This window comes from Pipistrellus kuhlii, unplaced genomic scaffold (assembly GCF_014108245.1).
Source record: "Pipistrellus kuhlii isolate mPipKuh1 unplaced genomic scaffold, mPipKuh1.p scaffold_m20_p_1, whole genome shotgun sequence".
Classification (NCBI taxonomy): Eukaryota; Metazoa; Chordata; class Mammalia; order Chiroptera; family Vespertilionidae; genus Pipistrellus; species Pipistrellus kuhlii.
This window is the reverse complement of record NW_023425404.1, coordinates 168,336,003-168,355,093: the sequence shown is the minus strand read 5'-3', so window position 1 is coordinate 168,355,093 and position 19,091 is coordinate 168,336,003. Positions and strand designations below refer to the sequence as shown.

Below are 19,091 nucleotides of genomic sequence, written 5' to 3'. Positions count from 1 at the left end.
CAGTATGGAATTTAAGTAAAACAAATATTTAGTATATCCATGAGCAACATCAGAGTTAAATTTCATCTTTTAAACACTTAAAAATGAACTGTAATTGTATTATTTTAACCCAAATAAGCATGTGAGCAGTTATTTAATTTGGTATTTCTAACTCTTTTAGGTACATAGGTCATAAATAATTACTGCTAAATAAAGAGCTCCTTGAATCACACACAGCACTCAGCAAATATAAACTACTAACACTTTGACATATCACCATCGTTGATGTATATCATTAACTTCTGCACTTGTTACATGACAGGCACCTTGGACATACTTTTCAAAGGATACGCCAAATGTGTAGCATATTATCTTCTGTGACATTAATTATGATAGAGTAGAATGGAATACAGAGCAGATCTGATTTCAAGTCTCTCTGCGAAATGGCATTTTACTAATGGGAGCTTCCATGTAATTGTAAAATGGCATTGAGAATAGTATAATTAGAGAATAACATTGAGAATAATAATGTGGCAACATTCCAGCATATTGCATTCTTTTTTCTAGAATGTACTGCAGGGCCAGCATCACTTCCTCAGAGTTAGCTAATTGGGTCAGGACATGAATTAACTCCTCCAGACCACTGGGTACCAATTAATGCTAATTGTGGCTGTAATGAAGAATGGGCTGAAACAAACCTCAAGACATTTAATAGGATGAATGTAAAGTCATACTCCTAGGGACAAGGACTTTTAGAAAATGGATATCGTTCATCCTTCATTATTGGTGAAAGCCCATGAAATAGCACTGAGTGCTGAACCAGTTCAGAAATAAGACAATGATAGAGCACCTTATGACTGAAAAAGATAATAAAGAAATGGGCTTAAATCTGCAGGCAATGCAGGACCCCACTGCACCAATGCAGGCCTCCCTGGGGGCTCAAAACCCTTGCAAAACTTACTGCACAGGGAGAGCAGGCTGCTTGCTCCTAAAGAAAGAGGAGAAATGACATTGAGCTATAGCTGTCCATCTTCTCCCTCCAAACACCCATCAGATTAAATCATTCCTTCTGTAGGAAGACTGAGAGGAGTAGAGAGCCCAAGACCTGTTCAGGAAGGAGGTTCCCACCACACGAAAGGAGACATCGGGGGCGGGGTGGGGGATGGGTGGTGGTGAGAAGAATCCTGCCGTAAAGCAGGGAAGCCCAGAAAGACTACCCAACCTTCCCAGGATTACGTAGCTAAGTTTTTCTTGGGATATATCTTCTATAACTGAAACTTAGTACCCTTGAGAGGAGTCCTGAACCAGCCAGGGTTTGCAGAAAGCTTTGCTTCCTCCATTGCCAGAGGCAACCCTAGCCTCCCACTCTTTCCAGCTCCGTGACAGCTGCCATTTCTTTTTGGATTTGTTTACCTTCTACAATTGAAACTTCGTAGCCTTGAGTGGAGACTTAGGCCAGCAAGGACAGGCAGAAAGCTTGGCTTCCCCCATTGCCAGGGAAATCTAAGCCTCCCTCCTGCTCTCTGTGGCTGTAGCCATCTTTGTTGAGTTTATTTGCATACTCGCTCTGATTGGCTGGTGGATGTAGTGGAGTGATAGTTAATTTGCATATTACACTTTTATTAGGTAGGATTATGTTTTGATTGGTTGAACAGCTGACTGGATGACCAGACACTTAGCATATTATTAGGCTTTATTATATAGGAATATTTTTGCTCTCATTTAACCTGTAGCATATGCCTGGAGGTAGCTATGTTAAAGAAAAACACCTTAAAAGCAAATTAACCTCACAGTTCATGGCCTCTATCCTTGGGACATTGGGCAGTCACTGCTTTCTCTGTCCACATTGTCTTAACACCTCTTGTCCTCTTCTTGTGCAACTGCAAGAGTTTTGTGCCTGGGAAGAGTTATGTAGTGTTTTAAGAGTGAATATCAGCAGATCACACTATCCCAAAACCATGCAATGTAAGAACATGGAAAGAGACTGAAGATACAATTGGAAGAGAGGATAATTAATGGAGGAAAATTTTGGAGGAAGTGGAGCAAGTGCCTGCTCATCTGAAAGTCATTGAAGGCCAAGGTCCAGAGGTCCAGTAAAAAAGCTCAGAGTCCTCTAACTTAGAAAGTATTCAACTTTACAACTTCTCTATTGTTTAGACTTGTTTCCTCATATCAAAGCAACATAGTAAAATTATAAAAACTCAGGAAAAATTTGCTGTTTAGCTCTCAAAATACAGCCATTCCTAATACACATTTAAACTCTACTGGCTTCATTTCATTGAAAAATTCATACTACTTAAGGCCTAGGTTGATGAGAAGATTTAAGAATCACATTTATAAATGGTTTTACAAATGTCTATATTATAGAATAAGCATGATATAAATAATTTACTATTCAGTTATAGCCAGTGGGTTAATACCTAGACACAATTTGTGTCAAGGCTCATTAGTTAAAAAAAAAAAAGTGGAAAGTGGCTGACAAATTAATGGTAAAGGTAAAGGAAGATGACTTCTGTGTCTGTCAGAATAATAAGATTCATTGTCTCATTCTACTATTTTTAGAACCAATTAAATAACCAAACTCTGAGGAAGTGTGACACTTCCTAGCCATTTGAGAGTGGTTAATTTGAGGTGTGTCTTTGTTCTTTTTTTAAACTCTGTATTATGGAAAACTTCAAACTTATACAAAAAAGAGGAGAGTGTAATGAAAATTCAGGTACCCATCACTCAGCTACAACAATCTTGTTTCTTCTACACCCCTATGTATTTCCCCTGCGAATTATTTTGAAGTGAAGCTCAGATATCATTTTGTTTCATCTGTGTCTATGTATTACAATTTTTACTATTATTTCCAGTGCTTTCCTCCTGGGATTAAATTATTTATCAGTCATCAAAGAACAACAACGTAATAAGAACAACGGCAAGATTTTCAATAAATACTTGTTGAAAGACTATCTGTTGAATAAACAAAAGCCTAAAATTTATTGAGCATTTGCTGTGTGCCCAGTTCTGTACTAAATGCTTGGTGTGCAAAATTCACTTATCCTTATAACAACCCAAAACCATAAATATTACTATCTTCACATTTTAGGTGAGTAAAACAATGTGAAGAGATTAAGGGACTAACCCCAAAGATAAAACACAAATTAAATCAAATCAAATCATACAGAATAAAAGCAAATGACACTGGATATTTTAATAAGGCTTAGAATTTAGGCCTTTGAGAATAAAAGTAAATGTGGCAAGACATTAAAAAGTGGTGACTCTGGGTAAAGAACTATGGGAGGTCTTTATACTATTATTGCAACCTTTCATTTTAAATTACCTCTATATATAATCTCCATATATAAAAGGCTAATGTGCAGTGTCCCCTTGGGAGTTCAACTGGGAGTTCCATCACTCAATATGACGTGTGCTGACCACAAGGGGGTGGCACGGAACGAAGGAAGTTACTGGCCAGCAGCCAGAAGGCCTCGATCGGCCCTAATCATCAGCCAGGACTATGGGCCCTACCCACGCATAAATTTCATGCACCAGGCCTCTAATTTCCAAATAAAAATAAATTTGAAATAGGTCCCTTTTTTCCCCTCAACTAACAAAGTTCAAGGAAGACTTTGAGTGACATTTTTCATAATGGGCAAGGATTTCTCTTATTCCAGTCCCTTTGAAATGAGAACCTGAGTCAGGTTTATGTTTAGGTCAGTTTTGGGGGAGACTGGGGCAAAGGAAAATGATCCCAGGAAGCAGAAGTGAGGAAATGGGAAGAATGATAGGAAAGAAGAAAAAGACAACACAGGAATGCATTATCAGTTTGGTCTCTCACTCTAGGCACATGGGACTAATACAGCTGGCCACCTGTGGTAGCCAGCCTCCCAAATGGCCCCACTGATCCCTGCCTCCCGTGGTCACACCTGTGTGTCATGTCCTTCCACACTCCACCAGGGTTGGTCTATGTGACTAAAGCAGCAGAAGCGATGGTATGTCATTTTCAAGATTATTAGGTCATAAGAAAGACTACGACTTCCATTTGGGGCACTGGTCCTCTTTTAGACCACTCGCTCTGGGGGAAGCCATAGAGTGAGGAGCCTTAGAAAGGGGTCCATCTGATGAGGGGAAGCCTCCTGACAACAGCCACATGATGGAGTTGGCAGTGGGTGGTCAGGTGCAGTCATGCCTCAGGTGATTGCGGCCTTGGCTAACACACTGGTCGCAGGCTTGGAAGAGATTCTAGGCCAGAACCACCCAGCTACACTACTCCCTGATGCCTGATTTACAGAAATTGTGAAACAAGAAATGTGTCATTGTGAGCTAGCAAATTTGAAGTAATTTGTTACAAAGCAACAGATAACAAATATGGGACCCTCTGAGGGTCTGTGTTGAATATAGCTCAGAAACCTTCCATCAAAAATTGGGAGGCTGAGGCATTTACCCACAAAATCCAAGAATCTGGAAGTAGAATACTATCAACATGCCAGAGCTTGCATAGCTGGAAGTGGATGTGGGCAGCGGGTATCTGAGATAGGGCATCAGCAAGCTTCTGCTAGGGCCGTGGTCAGCAAACTGTGGCTTGCGAGCCACATGCGGCTCTTTGGCCCCTTGAGTGAGGCTCTTCCATAAAATACCACGGCCCGGGCGAGTCTATTTTGAGGAAGTGGCGTTAGAAGAAGTTTAAGTTTAAAAAATTTGGCTCTCAGAAGAAATTTCAATCGTTGTACTGTTGATATTTGGCTCTGTTGAATAGTGAGTTTGCCGACCACTGAGCTAAGGTATCTCAGGATAGCACCATGTTGACTTCGCCAAGATGAGACATGTTTCATATAATATGAAGCTCTCCTTATGAGCGCCCCCCTCTTTGTTTACTGTGTTGTTCTTTCAAACTCTGCCAAGTTCATCTCACAGAAACATTACGTAGGCAGAACTAGAATTTTTAAGACTATTTTTGTAATTAAAAAACACCCAGAGAAGAAAAGTTTAAACACACCAAAAAAATGGCATCATTCACAGGTCACCATTGATAAAATGTTGGGTCACTTAAAAATGAAATAAAATTAAATCATTGTGAATATAGAATAAAAGCAAAGCACAAATAACACTTGATATTTTAATAAGGTTCAGAATTTAGGACTTGGAGAATGAAAGTGAATTTTCAGCATAGCTGAAAATTTTCCATTGTAAAATGATACCACTTTACTTACTAAATCTTAAACACACTTTTCAGTGACAAACAGCAGTATATCTTATCAAGTTTCAATTACATTCTCCAGTATGAGGAAGTTAGCAGTTGGAGTTGTGAGCAAGTTAGGGTGTGGCATCATTTATTTAAGCAATAAAGAAACCCCAGGCCTGACCTCTGCAGAGGCCCTTCTAAGCGCATATTAAAATCACCTTCCAGTTGTGTTTTCAACCTCTTTTAAGATTTTTCATTATAAAAACAAAAATGAGCTGAGCCAGGGGGTCAGCTTCCCGTCTTCAGCTGCTGAGCCAGGAGCCTGGCCTTGTACGCATTCCACGCTTGTTGCTCTACCAGGTACTCCCTGATGTCCTCCTCTGTGGGGTATGCACACACCAGCTCTGCAGCAGTTCTCCTGCATCCGGGGCCAGCTTCTGCTAGAAACAAGCTTCTGGGGACAAAAATGCACTCCACTCCTTCACTAATCTAGAAGAGAGAATAAACATATTTGTTTTAAGTTGTTTAATTGATGAGGGAAATATAGCTGAGGGTCCAACGTGGATTTGAAAGAGTTAATGGGCCACTCAACCCCACCTGAGGACCTAATCAATCACCAGTATGTGCTGTGCACTCGAAGAGCTGCTGACCGTCTACCCAACCTGGGGACCAGGATGGCAACTGGGAAAGCCATTTGGGTCCATGTAATCCTGACATCCCTGCTTACCAAAATCCTAGGGCAGTGGTCAGCAAACTCATTAGTCAACAGAACCAAATATCAACAGTACAACGATTGAAATTTCTTTTGAGAGCCACATTTCTTTAAACTTAAACTTCTTCCAACGCCACTTCTTCAAAATAGACTCGCCCAGGCCACGGTATTTTGTGGAAGAGCCACACTCAAGGGGCCAAGAGCCGCATGTGGCTCGAGAGCCACAGTTTGCCGACCACAGACCTAGGGGATTCTGCATAAGGTCTATAAAGAGTTAGTTAAGCTGAAACCGGTTTGGCTCAGTGGATAGAGTGTCGTTCTGTGGACACAAGAGTCCCAGGTTCGATTCCGGGAAAGGGTATGTACCTTGGTTGTGGGCACATCCCTGGTAGAGGGTGTGCAAGAAGCAGCTGATAGATGTTTCTCTCTCATCAATGTTTTTAACTCTCTATCCCTCTCTTTTCCTCTCTGTGAAAAAAATCAATAAAATATATATTTTTTAAAAAGAGTTAGTTAAGAAAATATGAATCCTAATGGGATAAGCTATGCATGGTTTATGTATAAGATAGGTAGTTATATTAATATAATAATTTTCAGGTAGCATGGAATGTGAGTCTGATGTCAACCGTTAATCTTTCTCAGTTAACACACTGTTCTGTGCCTCTCTTCTGGTCCTAGTCGAGATCTACCGCTCCTTCCTTTGGGTCAGATGCTCTGCCTCTGACCTCTACGGTACACTTCTATGTTTTACATGGGTCCCCATGGGCCAGGGAAAGAGTTGTGAACAAGAGACTGATTCCTTTCTCACAGGAGACTTCATTCTCTCTTCAATTGTTCAACATTTCTGTCTCTCCCAAGGTTCAGCAGGGTTATTTCTTTTGGTTTTGCAGTTTGGGTTCTTTTTAAAATTGCTATTGCCCAATGCCCATGTAGCAGACATTTGGGCCTTTTAAATACTTCCAGGATGGGAGTGCCTCCAGGATTTTAAACAGGAAAACAGGATATTCCAAGTTGGATATGCCTGGAGGGCAATCTCTTATTATGTTAGTGACTTTGTTTCTAAAGTTGTTCCACTGCTCCAATATAAATGTCTCCATTGCAACTGCCTGCTCAGGAAGGCAGAGACTGGCCTCAAGCACACAGCTGCGCAGGTTCATTCTGTATGGAGTCTACAGGCCACGCTCTGGTTACGTGAGTTTCAGCACCTCCTTGAGTAAATACTGTTACTTCATATTATTTCAAAACTTTTGTGAATCTCAAAAAGTGAGAGAAAAGCCCAAGTCTTTATTTTTTTCTATTTTTTTTATTTATTAAATTATTATCTGTGTACATATTTTAACAATGCCCCCCCCCCCATACAGACCCTTCCTCCCCAGAGTTTTGTGTCCATTGGTTGTACTTATATGCATGTATACAAGTCCTTCGGTTGATCTCTTGTCTCCCCCAGATCTCCCTACTCTCCCCGCTGTAATTTGACAGTCTGCTTGTTACTTTACTGTCTTTATATCTATCTTTTGGTTTGTCAGTTTATAATGCTTTTTAATATCCATAAATGAGTGAGGCCATGTGGTATTTCTCTTTCATTGACTAGTCTTTAAAAAATTTCTGTTAAAATGGCATAAATCCTGACATGGAGAAAGGCAGATGAAAAAGATGTATTTGCTCTTGAAAACAAAAACAAAAACAACCCAGGAGACCAAATAAAATTACAATACAAATTTTAAAAATTTAATTCTATTTAAATTGTTTCAATAATTCCTAACCTGAAGTTTTTTAAATTCTCATGAGGACATGGTCCTCTTTGGATTTCACACCGTGTGGAAAGCTGCTGGAAACCGTTTTGGCTGTGAGCTCCCCACCAAATGGACAAAGCATATGACTTTGCTAAAAATGAGTCAGGGACCACTCTGGACAAAGGCCGTGCTCTTACCAGGTACACAGGAAGGTCACATGAATTGTCCAATACTTCTGCCAACCCCTAAAATTGTAAGAGAGCCTCAGTCACTACAGATGATAAGTACCTCTTTATCAGTTAAATTAAGCAAGAGACAGGAAGAGTTCAGTCAGAAGCATGGGTGTGTGTTTTTATTAATTCTTTTGTAGCAGTGGACCCACACATGGTTCTCAGGAGTCAAATAAAATGGGATCCTAAATTGTGTTTACAGAATTCTGAAATAAATATGAAGCTAGAATAATATGTTCATAAGGAATGTGCCACACTGCCAATGAAAACTTAAACATATCAAAGGCACATAATCTGCTTTTGTTAAGCTTTAAGAAATTTTCCTAACGGCAAAAATGAATGATTAGTCCTTCGGGGGATTGTGGGACTTGTAGGACAGAATAGTTTTTGTCCAAGAAAACAAAATAATAGTTGTCTAGACTATGAGGGAACGTGTAAATATTCATTGAAAATTATTGTTTTAATTACATATTTGCAAAAAAAAAAAAAAACAAACAAGCAATATATAGCAGATTTCTAATAGCAAGTTCTGAGAAGATTGTAATGTAATCTTAAGCCTCATTCCTCCAGAGCTCGCCAAAAATGGAGTCAGTGTAAAAAGCCAGCTAATGTGAGGCCAAATGAGGTGGGGTTTTTTTTGGTTCTACACCTGAGCTCATTCATAAAGACATTGCACAGTGACAACTTGCAAAGGCTATAGTCAGTTATCTTCCTTCACTGGTGACCACTGAAGTGCTAGAAATGAAGGCATTTCTTCTTTTGAGGTATGTAGTAAGTGATAATCTGTAAAAGTTACTGAAAAATACTGCAGGCCCTAGCAGGGTAGCTCAGTTGGTTAGAGCACCATCCTGCTATGCCAAGGTTGTGGGTTTGAGCTCCCATCAGGGCACATACAATAAGCAACCAATGCATAAATAAGTGGGACCACAGCCCTGGCCGGAGCAGTTCAGTTGGTTGGTTGTCCTCCCACGCATCGAAAGGTCGCTGGTTCAATTCCCAGTCAGGGCACATGCTCCGGTTGCGGGCTTGATCCCTGGCAGCCAATCAATGTTTCATTTTCACATCAAGGTTTCTCTACTCTTTCCTTCTCCCTTCCTCTCTCTCTAAAAATCAATTTAAAAATATTAAGTGGGATAGCACCTCCCCCATTCCCTCCCTCCCCCCGGTCTAAAACAATTTAAAAAGCGTATTATAGCCCTAGCAGTTTTGACTGAGAAGATAAAGTGTCAGCCTGTGGACCAAAAGGTCCCAGGTTCAATTTCCGTCAAGGGCATGTACCTTGGTTGCAGGCTCCTCCCTGGCTTGGGCTCTGATAGGGGATCCAGCAGGAGGCAACCAATCAATGCGTTTCTCTCACATCAATATTTCTCTCTGTCTTTCCTCTCTCTTCCACTCTCTCTAAAAATAAATAAATAAATAAATAAACAAGCAAATAAATAAATAAATAAATAAATGAAAAAATATCCTGGGGTGAGGAGTCAAACAAGCAAACAACAACAACAAAAAACGTATTATATGCATGTCTGATGGAAATGATTAACAATCAGGAAATATTTATTTAAAAATGTGTGTGAGACTGTGAGAAAGATAAATGAGATATGATCTTTGCTTTCAAGAAACCTCAGTCTTCTTTGGTACAGAAGACCTGCTTTTCAAATTTATCTAATTGCATTCTGAAAAAAACACACAAACTCTATTTTTTTTTAATGAAATCATGTTAGGAGGGAACTGACATGTTTTGCATAACTAATAAGTACCAGGAACTGAGCATATATTCTCCTACTTAATCCTCACAACAAGGCTATGAAGTGGATATAATTATTTTCATTTTGTAGGTAAGGAAACTGAGGTGGCTTGGATAAGGTCACATAACTAGGGCATGCCAGTCCCAAAAAGCCAATGCAAGCCGAAGTCTCTGGGTCAAATGCCAATGCTATTTTTATTACTACGGGATGCCCATGGGAACATGGGATGAAAAAAATCATTGTGAGATACACTTTAAAGGGAAATTTGCAAATGTTTTTAACTTCTAGGCTATTTATATTAATATTAAGACTTTATTAACAAAATTATATGGAGCCTTGATTAAATTTTAATGAAACCTTTCATAAATGAGATAAGGCAGGAACATCAGGAAACAGAAATATAATTAAATGTGTTGAAGGAATCAGATTAGGCTTATCCTCCAATTTACAAAGACCCAATCAGCCAAAACCGGCTTGGCTCAGTGGATAGAGCGTCATAGGCCTGCAGACTGAAAGGTCCCAGGTTCGATTCCGGTCAAGGGCATGTACCTTGGTTGCGGGCACATCCCCAGTAGGAGGTTGTGCAGGAGGCAGCTGGTCGATGTTTCTCTCTCATCGATGTTTCTGGCTCTCTTTCAATCTCCCTTCCTCTCTGTAAAAAATCAATAAAATATATATTTTTTAAAAATAAAATAAAAATAAAAAGACCCAATCACTTAAATACTAGAAAATGTATCATTGTCCTTTTATATTATGTTTTTAATATTATAATTTTAAATTTCAAAGGTAATGCCATGTAGATGAAAAAAGCATTAAGTCAGGAGATCTGAATTCAGTTTTCAGCCCTCAAATTACTGTGGTATTATTTTGGGCAGTTTACTTAATCAGTTTTAATCTTGTAGGACTACTAATATCTCTCCTATGCCATTCAAAAAACAACTCACCCACCCATCCATTCATCCATCTATCTATTCAACCACCCATTTATTACATTATCTATTCAATATATGTTTATTAAGCACCTACTAAGCGCCAGTCACCAGAGACAAGAGTTAAACTAGACTCAGAGTCTGCCCTCAAGGAGCCCACAGTCTAGAAAGAGACACAGACGTGAGTATAAAGCAATGTAGGAACATGTGGTGGGTGCTGTAAAGCAAACCTGCCCTGGCTGCAGCGGGCAGAAAGGAAAGATCACCTCCACTTGGTGAGAGATAGAGGGAAGGACACCCCACAGAGACCATGGGGGGAGAGAACAGGCGTCATGGAAAAGGTGACACTTGAGCTAAGTCTTGGGAAAGCATGAGCAATTTCCCCCAATGATTCTAGGGTGTGATGTTGGGAAAGGTGTTCCAGCCAGAGGCAACCACATAAATAAATACCCAAAGGTCCAGTATGGTGTGCTCATCAGCAAATTACACACAATTTGAGTTGGCTGAGATGTAGGGTAGGAGGAGGATGCAATAAAATGAAGACAGAGCAGATGGTTTGCCATTATGAGGAGGTTTAATTTTATTCTATGCGCATTGGAAAATTATTAAAACCCCTTAAATTAGAGTAAAGGAGTCAGATTTACATTTGAGGAAGATTATAGCTGTAGAGAATCAGTATGAGAATATTATAAGGAAACATGAAAATCTGTCATAAACCGTAAATGACTATATAAATCACTCTCTAAGTGTCCGCTTTTAGTTTTGGCTATATTACAGACCAGGTGTGATCAAGAAAACATGAATTCTGTGTAATTCTATGTATGTATTTAAATAAACCTCAAAATTTAAAATATAAATGAATTGTAATAAATTTAAAAAAAAAAACTTACAAAAACGTCACCTTGTTCCAGCACTCTTATCTCAACAAAACATGTTGCTGGTGAAGATCCCTAAAAAGAATAAATCAAAATATAGGTGATCTTTGAAAATGACAAGCGTGGGTAAGGTTGTAAAGAAACTGGAACCCTTGTGCAATATTGGCGGGAATGTAAAATGGTACAGCCACTATGGAAAACAGAATTGTGGTTCCTCAAAATTTTAAAAATAGAATTACCATATGATCCATCAATCCCACTTCTGGGTACACATCCAAAAAATGTGAATCATGGCCATGTTCATAGCAGCTTTATTCACAATAGTAAAAAATATAGAAGCAATCAAAGTATTCATTGATGCATTAACGGATAAATAAAATGTGGTATATATACATATAGTGGAATAGTATTCACTTCCTTAAAGAAAAGGAAATTCTGACACATGCTACTACACAGGAAAAATCTTGAGGACAATATGCTAAGTGAAATAAGCCAGTCACAAAAACACAAGTACTCTATGAATCTACTTATAGGAAGTATGTAGAGTAGTCAAATTCATAGACCCAGAATTAGAATTTGGTGGAAAGGGATGGTGCTCAGAGATATGTAAGTTTCACAGTGAGTGTGCAAGTACTAATTACAATGATTCTAAGACTAGTAACAGTTTCTAGAGGCTGAAAGCCCAAACCCAGTTGCCAGCAGGACTGTGTCTTCTGAGGGCTGTGAGAGAGAGTCTGCCCCGGGCCTCTCTCCTGGCTTCCGGGGGCTTGGTGTTCCCTGGCTTGTGGAAGCAATCCCTGAACTGGGCCTTCATCTTCATTTGGCATTCTCCCCGGGTGTATGTGGCTGTGTCCAGATTTCCCCTTTTCTAAGGACAACAGTCATTCCGGATTAGGACCCGCTCTAATGACCTTATCTTAATGACCTTAAACAACATCTATAACGACCCAAGTTTCAAATAAGGTCACATTCTGAGTTCCTGGGGGATAGGATTTCAATGTATGAATTTTGGGGGAACATAATTCAACCCTAACACTAGGATTACTGCCTCTAGTGAAACTCTCTGGATTTCCCAAATATCCCTGATTTTCACAAGTGTCTTTAAAAGCAAGGAGCCAATTTTACAAAATATTATCTTTACTAACATCTCCAGATAAAGGTAAATATCTTAATTCAATAAGCAAACAATTGAGATTCAACATCAATTTTAAAAATGATTAATCTAGAGCACATGTGTCAAACACAAGGCCCGCGGGCCAAATCTGTCCCGCCAGGCCTTGCAATGTGGCCCGCACCACGCTGTCATCACTGCACTCCGCTGCATTTCCATCACAATGACAGTTTATGACTGTTCAGTAAACCATTCGGCCCGCGATTTAGGCTGGATTTTAGATTTTGGCCCCTTCTCTGATTGAGTTCGACACCCCTAATCTAGAGTAACCAACCATGCTGTGGGCATTCGTAGGGGATAAATCTTTGCACGTGCCATGGCACCATGGAAAGGGCTGTGGCCTGGAGGTCAGGAAATTCGAAGCTAAGTCCCAGCTCTCACATTCACCATGGAAACATCTGGATGGCCACTGCCTCTTGTGTAGGAGTTGATATGATCTCTAGATTCCTGAGGATTCCTTCATTCCATTCTATTTTGTTATACTCCATTTTGAACTATTTTTTTCTATCCACACACAAATATATGAGCAACAGAGAAATGAATGACACAAACAGAGAAGCATGTTTATAATACCTGCTCATAGACTCAGAGATTTTTAGAAATAGAAAACTTTGATTTACTACCCTTATTTAATACACACAAAAATGGAAGCCTAGGGAAGCAAAATGACTAATCCTAAGACACACACATCATTCTTTGCTTGAATAACTTTAAATATGGAAAGAGTCCTAAAATTAAATTCACAGACCTAGGGGCTGCCATGAATGCACTTTGGGGGTCTATGTACCTTCTGAGAGTTTTGTGTAAAAACTGGTATGAATATGAATATGCATGTAAACATCTGCTTCTATTGGAAGGCGACTCTAGTTTTCATCATGAATCCTCAGCTCCTATGCCTAAATGTCTGGCATCTAAGAAATACTCAGTAAATATTTGATTTATATATATACTGAATTCTTAACCATAAAAAGTTAATAACCATTGAAATAGAATAAAATAGAATACAGTCATCCTCTGGGAAATAATCCTTACTGCTCCCAGAATGCTTTACCTGAAGTTTTTCATCATCCTGTAGTTGCAAGTCCTGGCTGAATTATACAATGTTGGATGTGCCTCTTAAACCAATTAAGGATGATGTTTAAATCACAATTTCATCTCCTTTAGGAAATCATCCATTTTTTATTTAACTGTACCATTCTGTTTAATTAACAAGGGTTTAGTGACAGTTAATAAATGATATGTTAATTAATTTAGGAAATTACATTGTGCTTATTAAGGTAATTTAAATTTTTTAAAGCTTGTAATTTTCCTTAGTTCCATCAAATAAGATATACCACATTCAATTAAAATTGAGTTACCTTATTTTATTTTCCTATTAGTCCAAGAACCTGGGAAAATCTCTAGTGTATCCAGGATACCTACTGGAATAATTATCAAGACCGTGACTTTCAAAAAGGCGGGGGAATGCCTTGGGCCCAAGAGAGGTGTTATCATAAGCAGAGACAGCAGCACTGTAGAAATAGGTGCTCAGGAAATATTTGATGAACCAGTGAAAGAAAAAAGAAGTAGCTAATGATGGTAGGAGGGCAGAAAACTCTCTTTGAGCAGGGAGTCACCAATATTAGAACAGCTGATGGGACATCCATCAATGCCGGGTGATGGGATTAATGATTAGATCCTCCTCTGCGAGAGAATGTGCTTTTTGTGGGACATTAAGGAATGGCACCAACATGATGATTGTCAACATAGATATCAAATACAATCATCTGTCTCTAGTTATCAAGCATTTCTTGTTGCTAATCCGTTACTAAGGGCTTGCAAATGGGGCCTCAAGACAAAAGATGTATGATACCCTGCATGAAGCAGGCCACGCCATTTGTGCCATAGAATTACATTTTTCTAAAAAACCATAAATGTTATTCACAAATCATTTGTAGTCTTTAGAAGCATTTGCAAATAATTTACTTTGCCAATGGAGATTAAAAGCTTTCTTCATCATAAGATTGGGTGCACGTCATAGTGAGCGATCGAAGTCCTGGTTAAAGTCCCAAGTGGACAATTTGCAAATTAGGCTTGGCTTTTATATATATAGATATTCAAAGAAGATTAAAAAAAACTTACAGAATCTTGCTATTTGTCTTGTATAGTTTGCTAGCCTACCCTATATCACAGAGAAAGAGTGGATTTCTGTCCTAAAAACTTCCTGAAAGGGTAAGTTATCAGTTTGACATGTTTAAGACTTAAAGAAATGGACACAGGATTTTGGGGTGCTCCCTAGGTTAGTGCGAAGACAACAGGGATCCTCCTATGTCTTTACTCTGCACCCCTGGAACAAAGATCTCTGATATTTTAGAGAGAAAAGAATCTTAGATTCAGACCTTCAATGACAAGTCAAATTGAAAGCATTTACCTTACCTGAAGTGGAGGTTTCTTGGTGTCTAGTGTTTTTTTCCTAGCAGCTGAGAATGAAGTCTTGGGAGAAACTGTGGATGCTTAAGCAAGAACAGATATTTTGTTGCTGTAAATTCTATTTTAACTTGTTCACATTATGATCCATTCTTTAGGTGTAATACTAGGCACTTCTTAAACATGGTGTTGTAGAATGAAAAGGGAAATGCTCATTTTATATTTTTTCCTCTTTTTAATAGTATATTGGAAATCATTTCATGTAATTAACAAAATAAATATAATGTGGCAGATATGCACTCAGAATTGGTAGATTACAACTCAGAAATAAATTCTAATGTTTATACAACATTATTAGACAGACATATTCTTACTTTCTAAACTTCTTCCAGTTACAGCAGGTGTTCCTTTTGGTGGAAGAAGAGTGTGGACATTTTTCCGGGTGGAAGAACGAGTCTTCATTACACAGGAACGTACAGATATTTCCTCATAGTTCATCTGAGCTATTATCCGACGACCCTAAAAAAAAAAAAAAAAAAAAGATGGTAATTAACTTAGTACGGAAGAAACTTGATGTTCTTAAATGCATCATCTTCTATATTGGCATATAAAGATGATTAACTTACAAGTGCACAAAGGAGTTGATACTATTGAATCATCTAATGTCACTTGGCAATCTGTATTTAGTTCAACTAGCCCCCTAGCTGATCACAAATACCACAGTCATCTAGAGGACATAATCATTGGTTGTAGCTCCCTGCCAGGATTTTAACTGAAAAAGCCAATGCTTCATTGTGTACTTACAGATATGATGAATACAAGAAAGTGGGAGTTTAAGTTGTCAGAGATAATGGTTGTTCCAGCCCTGAAAGAAAAGGAGGAGGGATGGAAATCAGAGACCACAGGGAATATTTATTCAACAAAAATGCTCATTGAGACTATGATGTGCTAGGCTAAAGATAAAAGGAGCAAAGCAGAGACAGTCTCTCAGTGTATGGAGTTTTATGTATTTTCCCATTTAGAGCAATTCTTGAGCATTGATGTGCCAACCTTGCAGATTTGAGGTGAAGGACAGCCCACAGTGCCAGTCCAAAAAAGCAACAATAGGTGCTATGTGTGCTCCCCTTGGAGATCTTGAGGAAATGCACCATAAACAAAAGTGGGAGGAGATAGCAGTTCAGTACATGGGCAATGATGGAGGCAGAAAGATTTGAGGTGAGGTTACTAAGTATTATATAGATGAAGCTTGATTTCGGTGCTCTGCTTCTGTCTATATGTAGAATTTCCTCTCAGTGGGTGACTCTGAAGCTCCCTGGCATCTTCCTAGGGTCGCCCTCTTGGTATTCACCGTGGATGGCCTCAGAGATCATCCAAGGCCAATAACTAATTTCTACTAATGTGATAAACTAATTTCTAAGATCTGATTTAAAGTCATTGATTTAAATAAAGGATATAAATTTTAACTTCAGCCTTTTAAATACACCTGGAATAGCAACAATGCTTTATATTCTCATGTGCTGTTAATCTATACTACTAAAAAGGGTAATATGCTAATTAGACCAGATAGACCAGATGTCTTCTGGATGTCCTTTCAGACAAAGCCATGGTGGTGGGGGCCCAGACAGAGGTGATTAGGAGTGATCAAATGGGCAGGGGAGAGCAGTTAGGAGTGACCAGGCAGGCAAGCAGAGGGGTTAGGGGTGATCAGGCAGGCAGGTGAGCGGTTAGGAGCAGTCAAACATCCCCAAAGGGGTCCCGGATTAGAGAGGGTGCAGGCCGGGCTGAGGGACCCTCCCCTCCCCATGCATGAATTTCATGCACCGGGCCTCTAGTTTAGTTATAAATATCAGTGTAAGTTAATGTGTGTTAAGTAGTAAGAGGCTATGAAGATGAAAAAGACATTAACCCTGCTGATAAGGGGCCTTATCACCTAGTATGGGTTGGGGGTAGAGGGATGAACAAACACTTTAATCAGTGAACGGTGGGGGCAGCATAGGCATGAGTGCCAAGACAGAACTGAGAGCTCACCCATGCCAGCTGCCATTTATGCACTCTGAGGTTCTGAGATGCAGCATGCTTATGGTGATGGGTTTTTGCAGCTAAATCTGCTATCAAGATCCCTGAATGAGCACAGGCCTAGATCTTCCCAGGCAGGAGAGGCAGAGAAGGGCAACCCCAGCAGAAACGGGAGCAAGGACAATCAGTGAGACCCCCCCCGCCCAAGGGAAAGATGAATCTCTAGAAAGAAGAGGCAGGGATCTGAGGCCCAGCCACTAGCACCCACATGAAAAATCTCTCTTTTTTCATTACCTTGGAGGATTTAGGTTAGATTTTCAAAGGAGCTGGCAGATTTCCTAAATGTACACACAGCTTTTCAGAGATCAGAGGGAGACTGATAAAAGGTTGCTGTCCCACTCTATCAGGTGGAAAGACTTTTGCATGAGTTTGATCTTTGTGGTTTCACCCAGTAAGGATGAACTCGTAAATCCAGGTCAGGCTGGAGGAAGGCAGTGCCTTGGCAAAGCAGCAGGAGACATTGTGGACAACTAGTCCCTTTAATCACTTCTCAAGTCACACCCAGCATTAGACCCTGAACATATGTCACAAAACTGATTCACAGGAGCCAATGCTCCCTCAAGTCTGCTGGATCCTTCCCTGCTTATGTTTTCACTTCTGTGACATTAGGTCAGGTTTTTCCCATTCTCTAGGAGGTTATCACAACAATCTCCTTTGTCTCCAGTAAATTTGATGGCAATGCAGCCTCTCTCAGCAAGGCCACAAGAATAATCCTTAAACACATTACCCCATGTCCTTCCTGTAGGTGCAGGTAGTTTTCTCCTAATGTCTTTGAGGCTGTCTAAAGTATTGAAGGCTTTCACCTACCGCCCTCTCCTAAGTTAATGTCTTCATCCTTCTACACCATACACTCTAGCCCAGAGCCACACACAGTCAGAGCTTGCTGTGACACCATTCTGGGCTATTTCCATTTCTGGACTCTCCATCAATCTGTGTCACTCAAAAGTTGGATTTATTGATAACTTTATTGTTTCCCGGGAAACCTCTAATTGATGACCTTAACTATTCACCTCTTAACACTTCTATAACTAGGTTGTGTTAATATTGATTTACCTGGTAATTTGCTTATTTTGATTTACCCTCCTCTAAATGTTATTTTGTTGTTTCATGTGTTATATTCTATCTCTCTAAGGAGCTTTCAATCTCCTTAAAATCAGAAACCATAACCTCCAGTCTTTTTTTCCCTACTCTCTTACTCTCATCTCCCCCATCTCCAAAACAGTATATTTTAAGCTATATGGACTTCTATCAATTAGCAAATTCATGAAATCAGTTTCATAAATCTCCTCCCAATATATTTAAGTGAAATAGAATAGAACCTAAGAAAACCAAAAACATCAGAGTGCCTCACCCATGGTGAGGACAAGGATCTTTCTAAAACTTTCCAGAAGCCAATTCCAGCATGTCATAACTGCAAGAGTTCCATCAAAAGGTTGATGAAACTTGGGGGAGGGCTGAGTCACATATGTTATCACCTGTTAGGAATGTCTAAAGGCATTTCCCAAAACCTGAAAAGGATACATAAATTGATTGTTTACTGCCAGACAGCTCCGGGCATATTAATCTACAAGTTATTGCCTCCTACTGGCCAAATACCTGAACAGCCAAAGGCAAATTCTTCCATTCTGACAATGGACTTTGTGTATACAAACCCTACCCTTTGATGTGTAAATCTTGCCTTAGGACAAATTGTGTTAATAAAAAGCAAGGGGTCCTGAGACGAGGAGAACTTAGTTCCTTTAGCTAAGTTTCCTCTGGCTCCTTCAATGCCTTCCAAAATTATGTTTTATCTCTGGACTCTTGATTAATTTACGCACAGCACCTTCTCCAGGTTCCTGAACCCTTCTAGATGCCAGATTAAGACCACCGGCAAAAACTCTCACATAATGAGAGAGCTGTGAGTGAGAGTGTGTTAGACTATGATTTAAAATATATTTCTTACTGAGTTGTGATCAGAAAACCTTGAGAAACATGGCCAGGGATCTACTAAGTATTGGCCCTATGCAAGAAAGTTGTCTTTGCACATTGATTTGGATCCCCCTAGCAGTTGCTCTTGGATTCCTGACAC

At 39.5% G+C, this 19,091-nt stretch overlaps 1 protein-coding gene across 1 annotated transcript in view; it reads right to left on the bottom strand.

The window, feature by feature from the left end:
- Positions 1–5,384: 5,384 nt before the first annotated feature.
- The window catches only part of LOC118706492, a 73,765-nt gene continuing 60,058 nt past the window's right edge, over positions 5,385–19,091 (bottom strand). Inside the window, exons 9-14 of the mRNA XM_036415843.2 lie at positions 15,752–15,812; positions 15,322–15,466; positions 14,957–15,033; positions 11,386–11,445; positions 7,789–7,836; positions 5,385–5,635 (exon numbers count right to left, since the gene is read on the bottom strand). Coding sequence (XP_036271736.1) covers positions 5,435–5,635; positions 7,789–7,836; positions 11,386–11,445; positions 14,957–15,033; positions 15,322–15,466; positions 15,752–15,812 — 592 coding nt within the window. The 3' untranslated portion in view covers positions 5,385–5,434. The remainder of the gene's footprint in view (positions 5,636–7,788; positions 7,837–11,385; positions 11,446–14,956; positions 15,034–15,321; positions 15,467–15,751; positions 15,813–19,091) is intronic.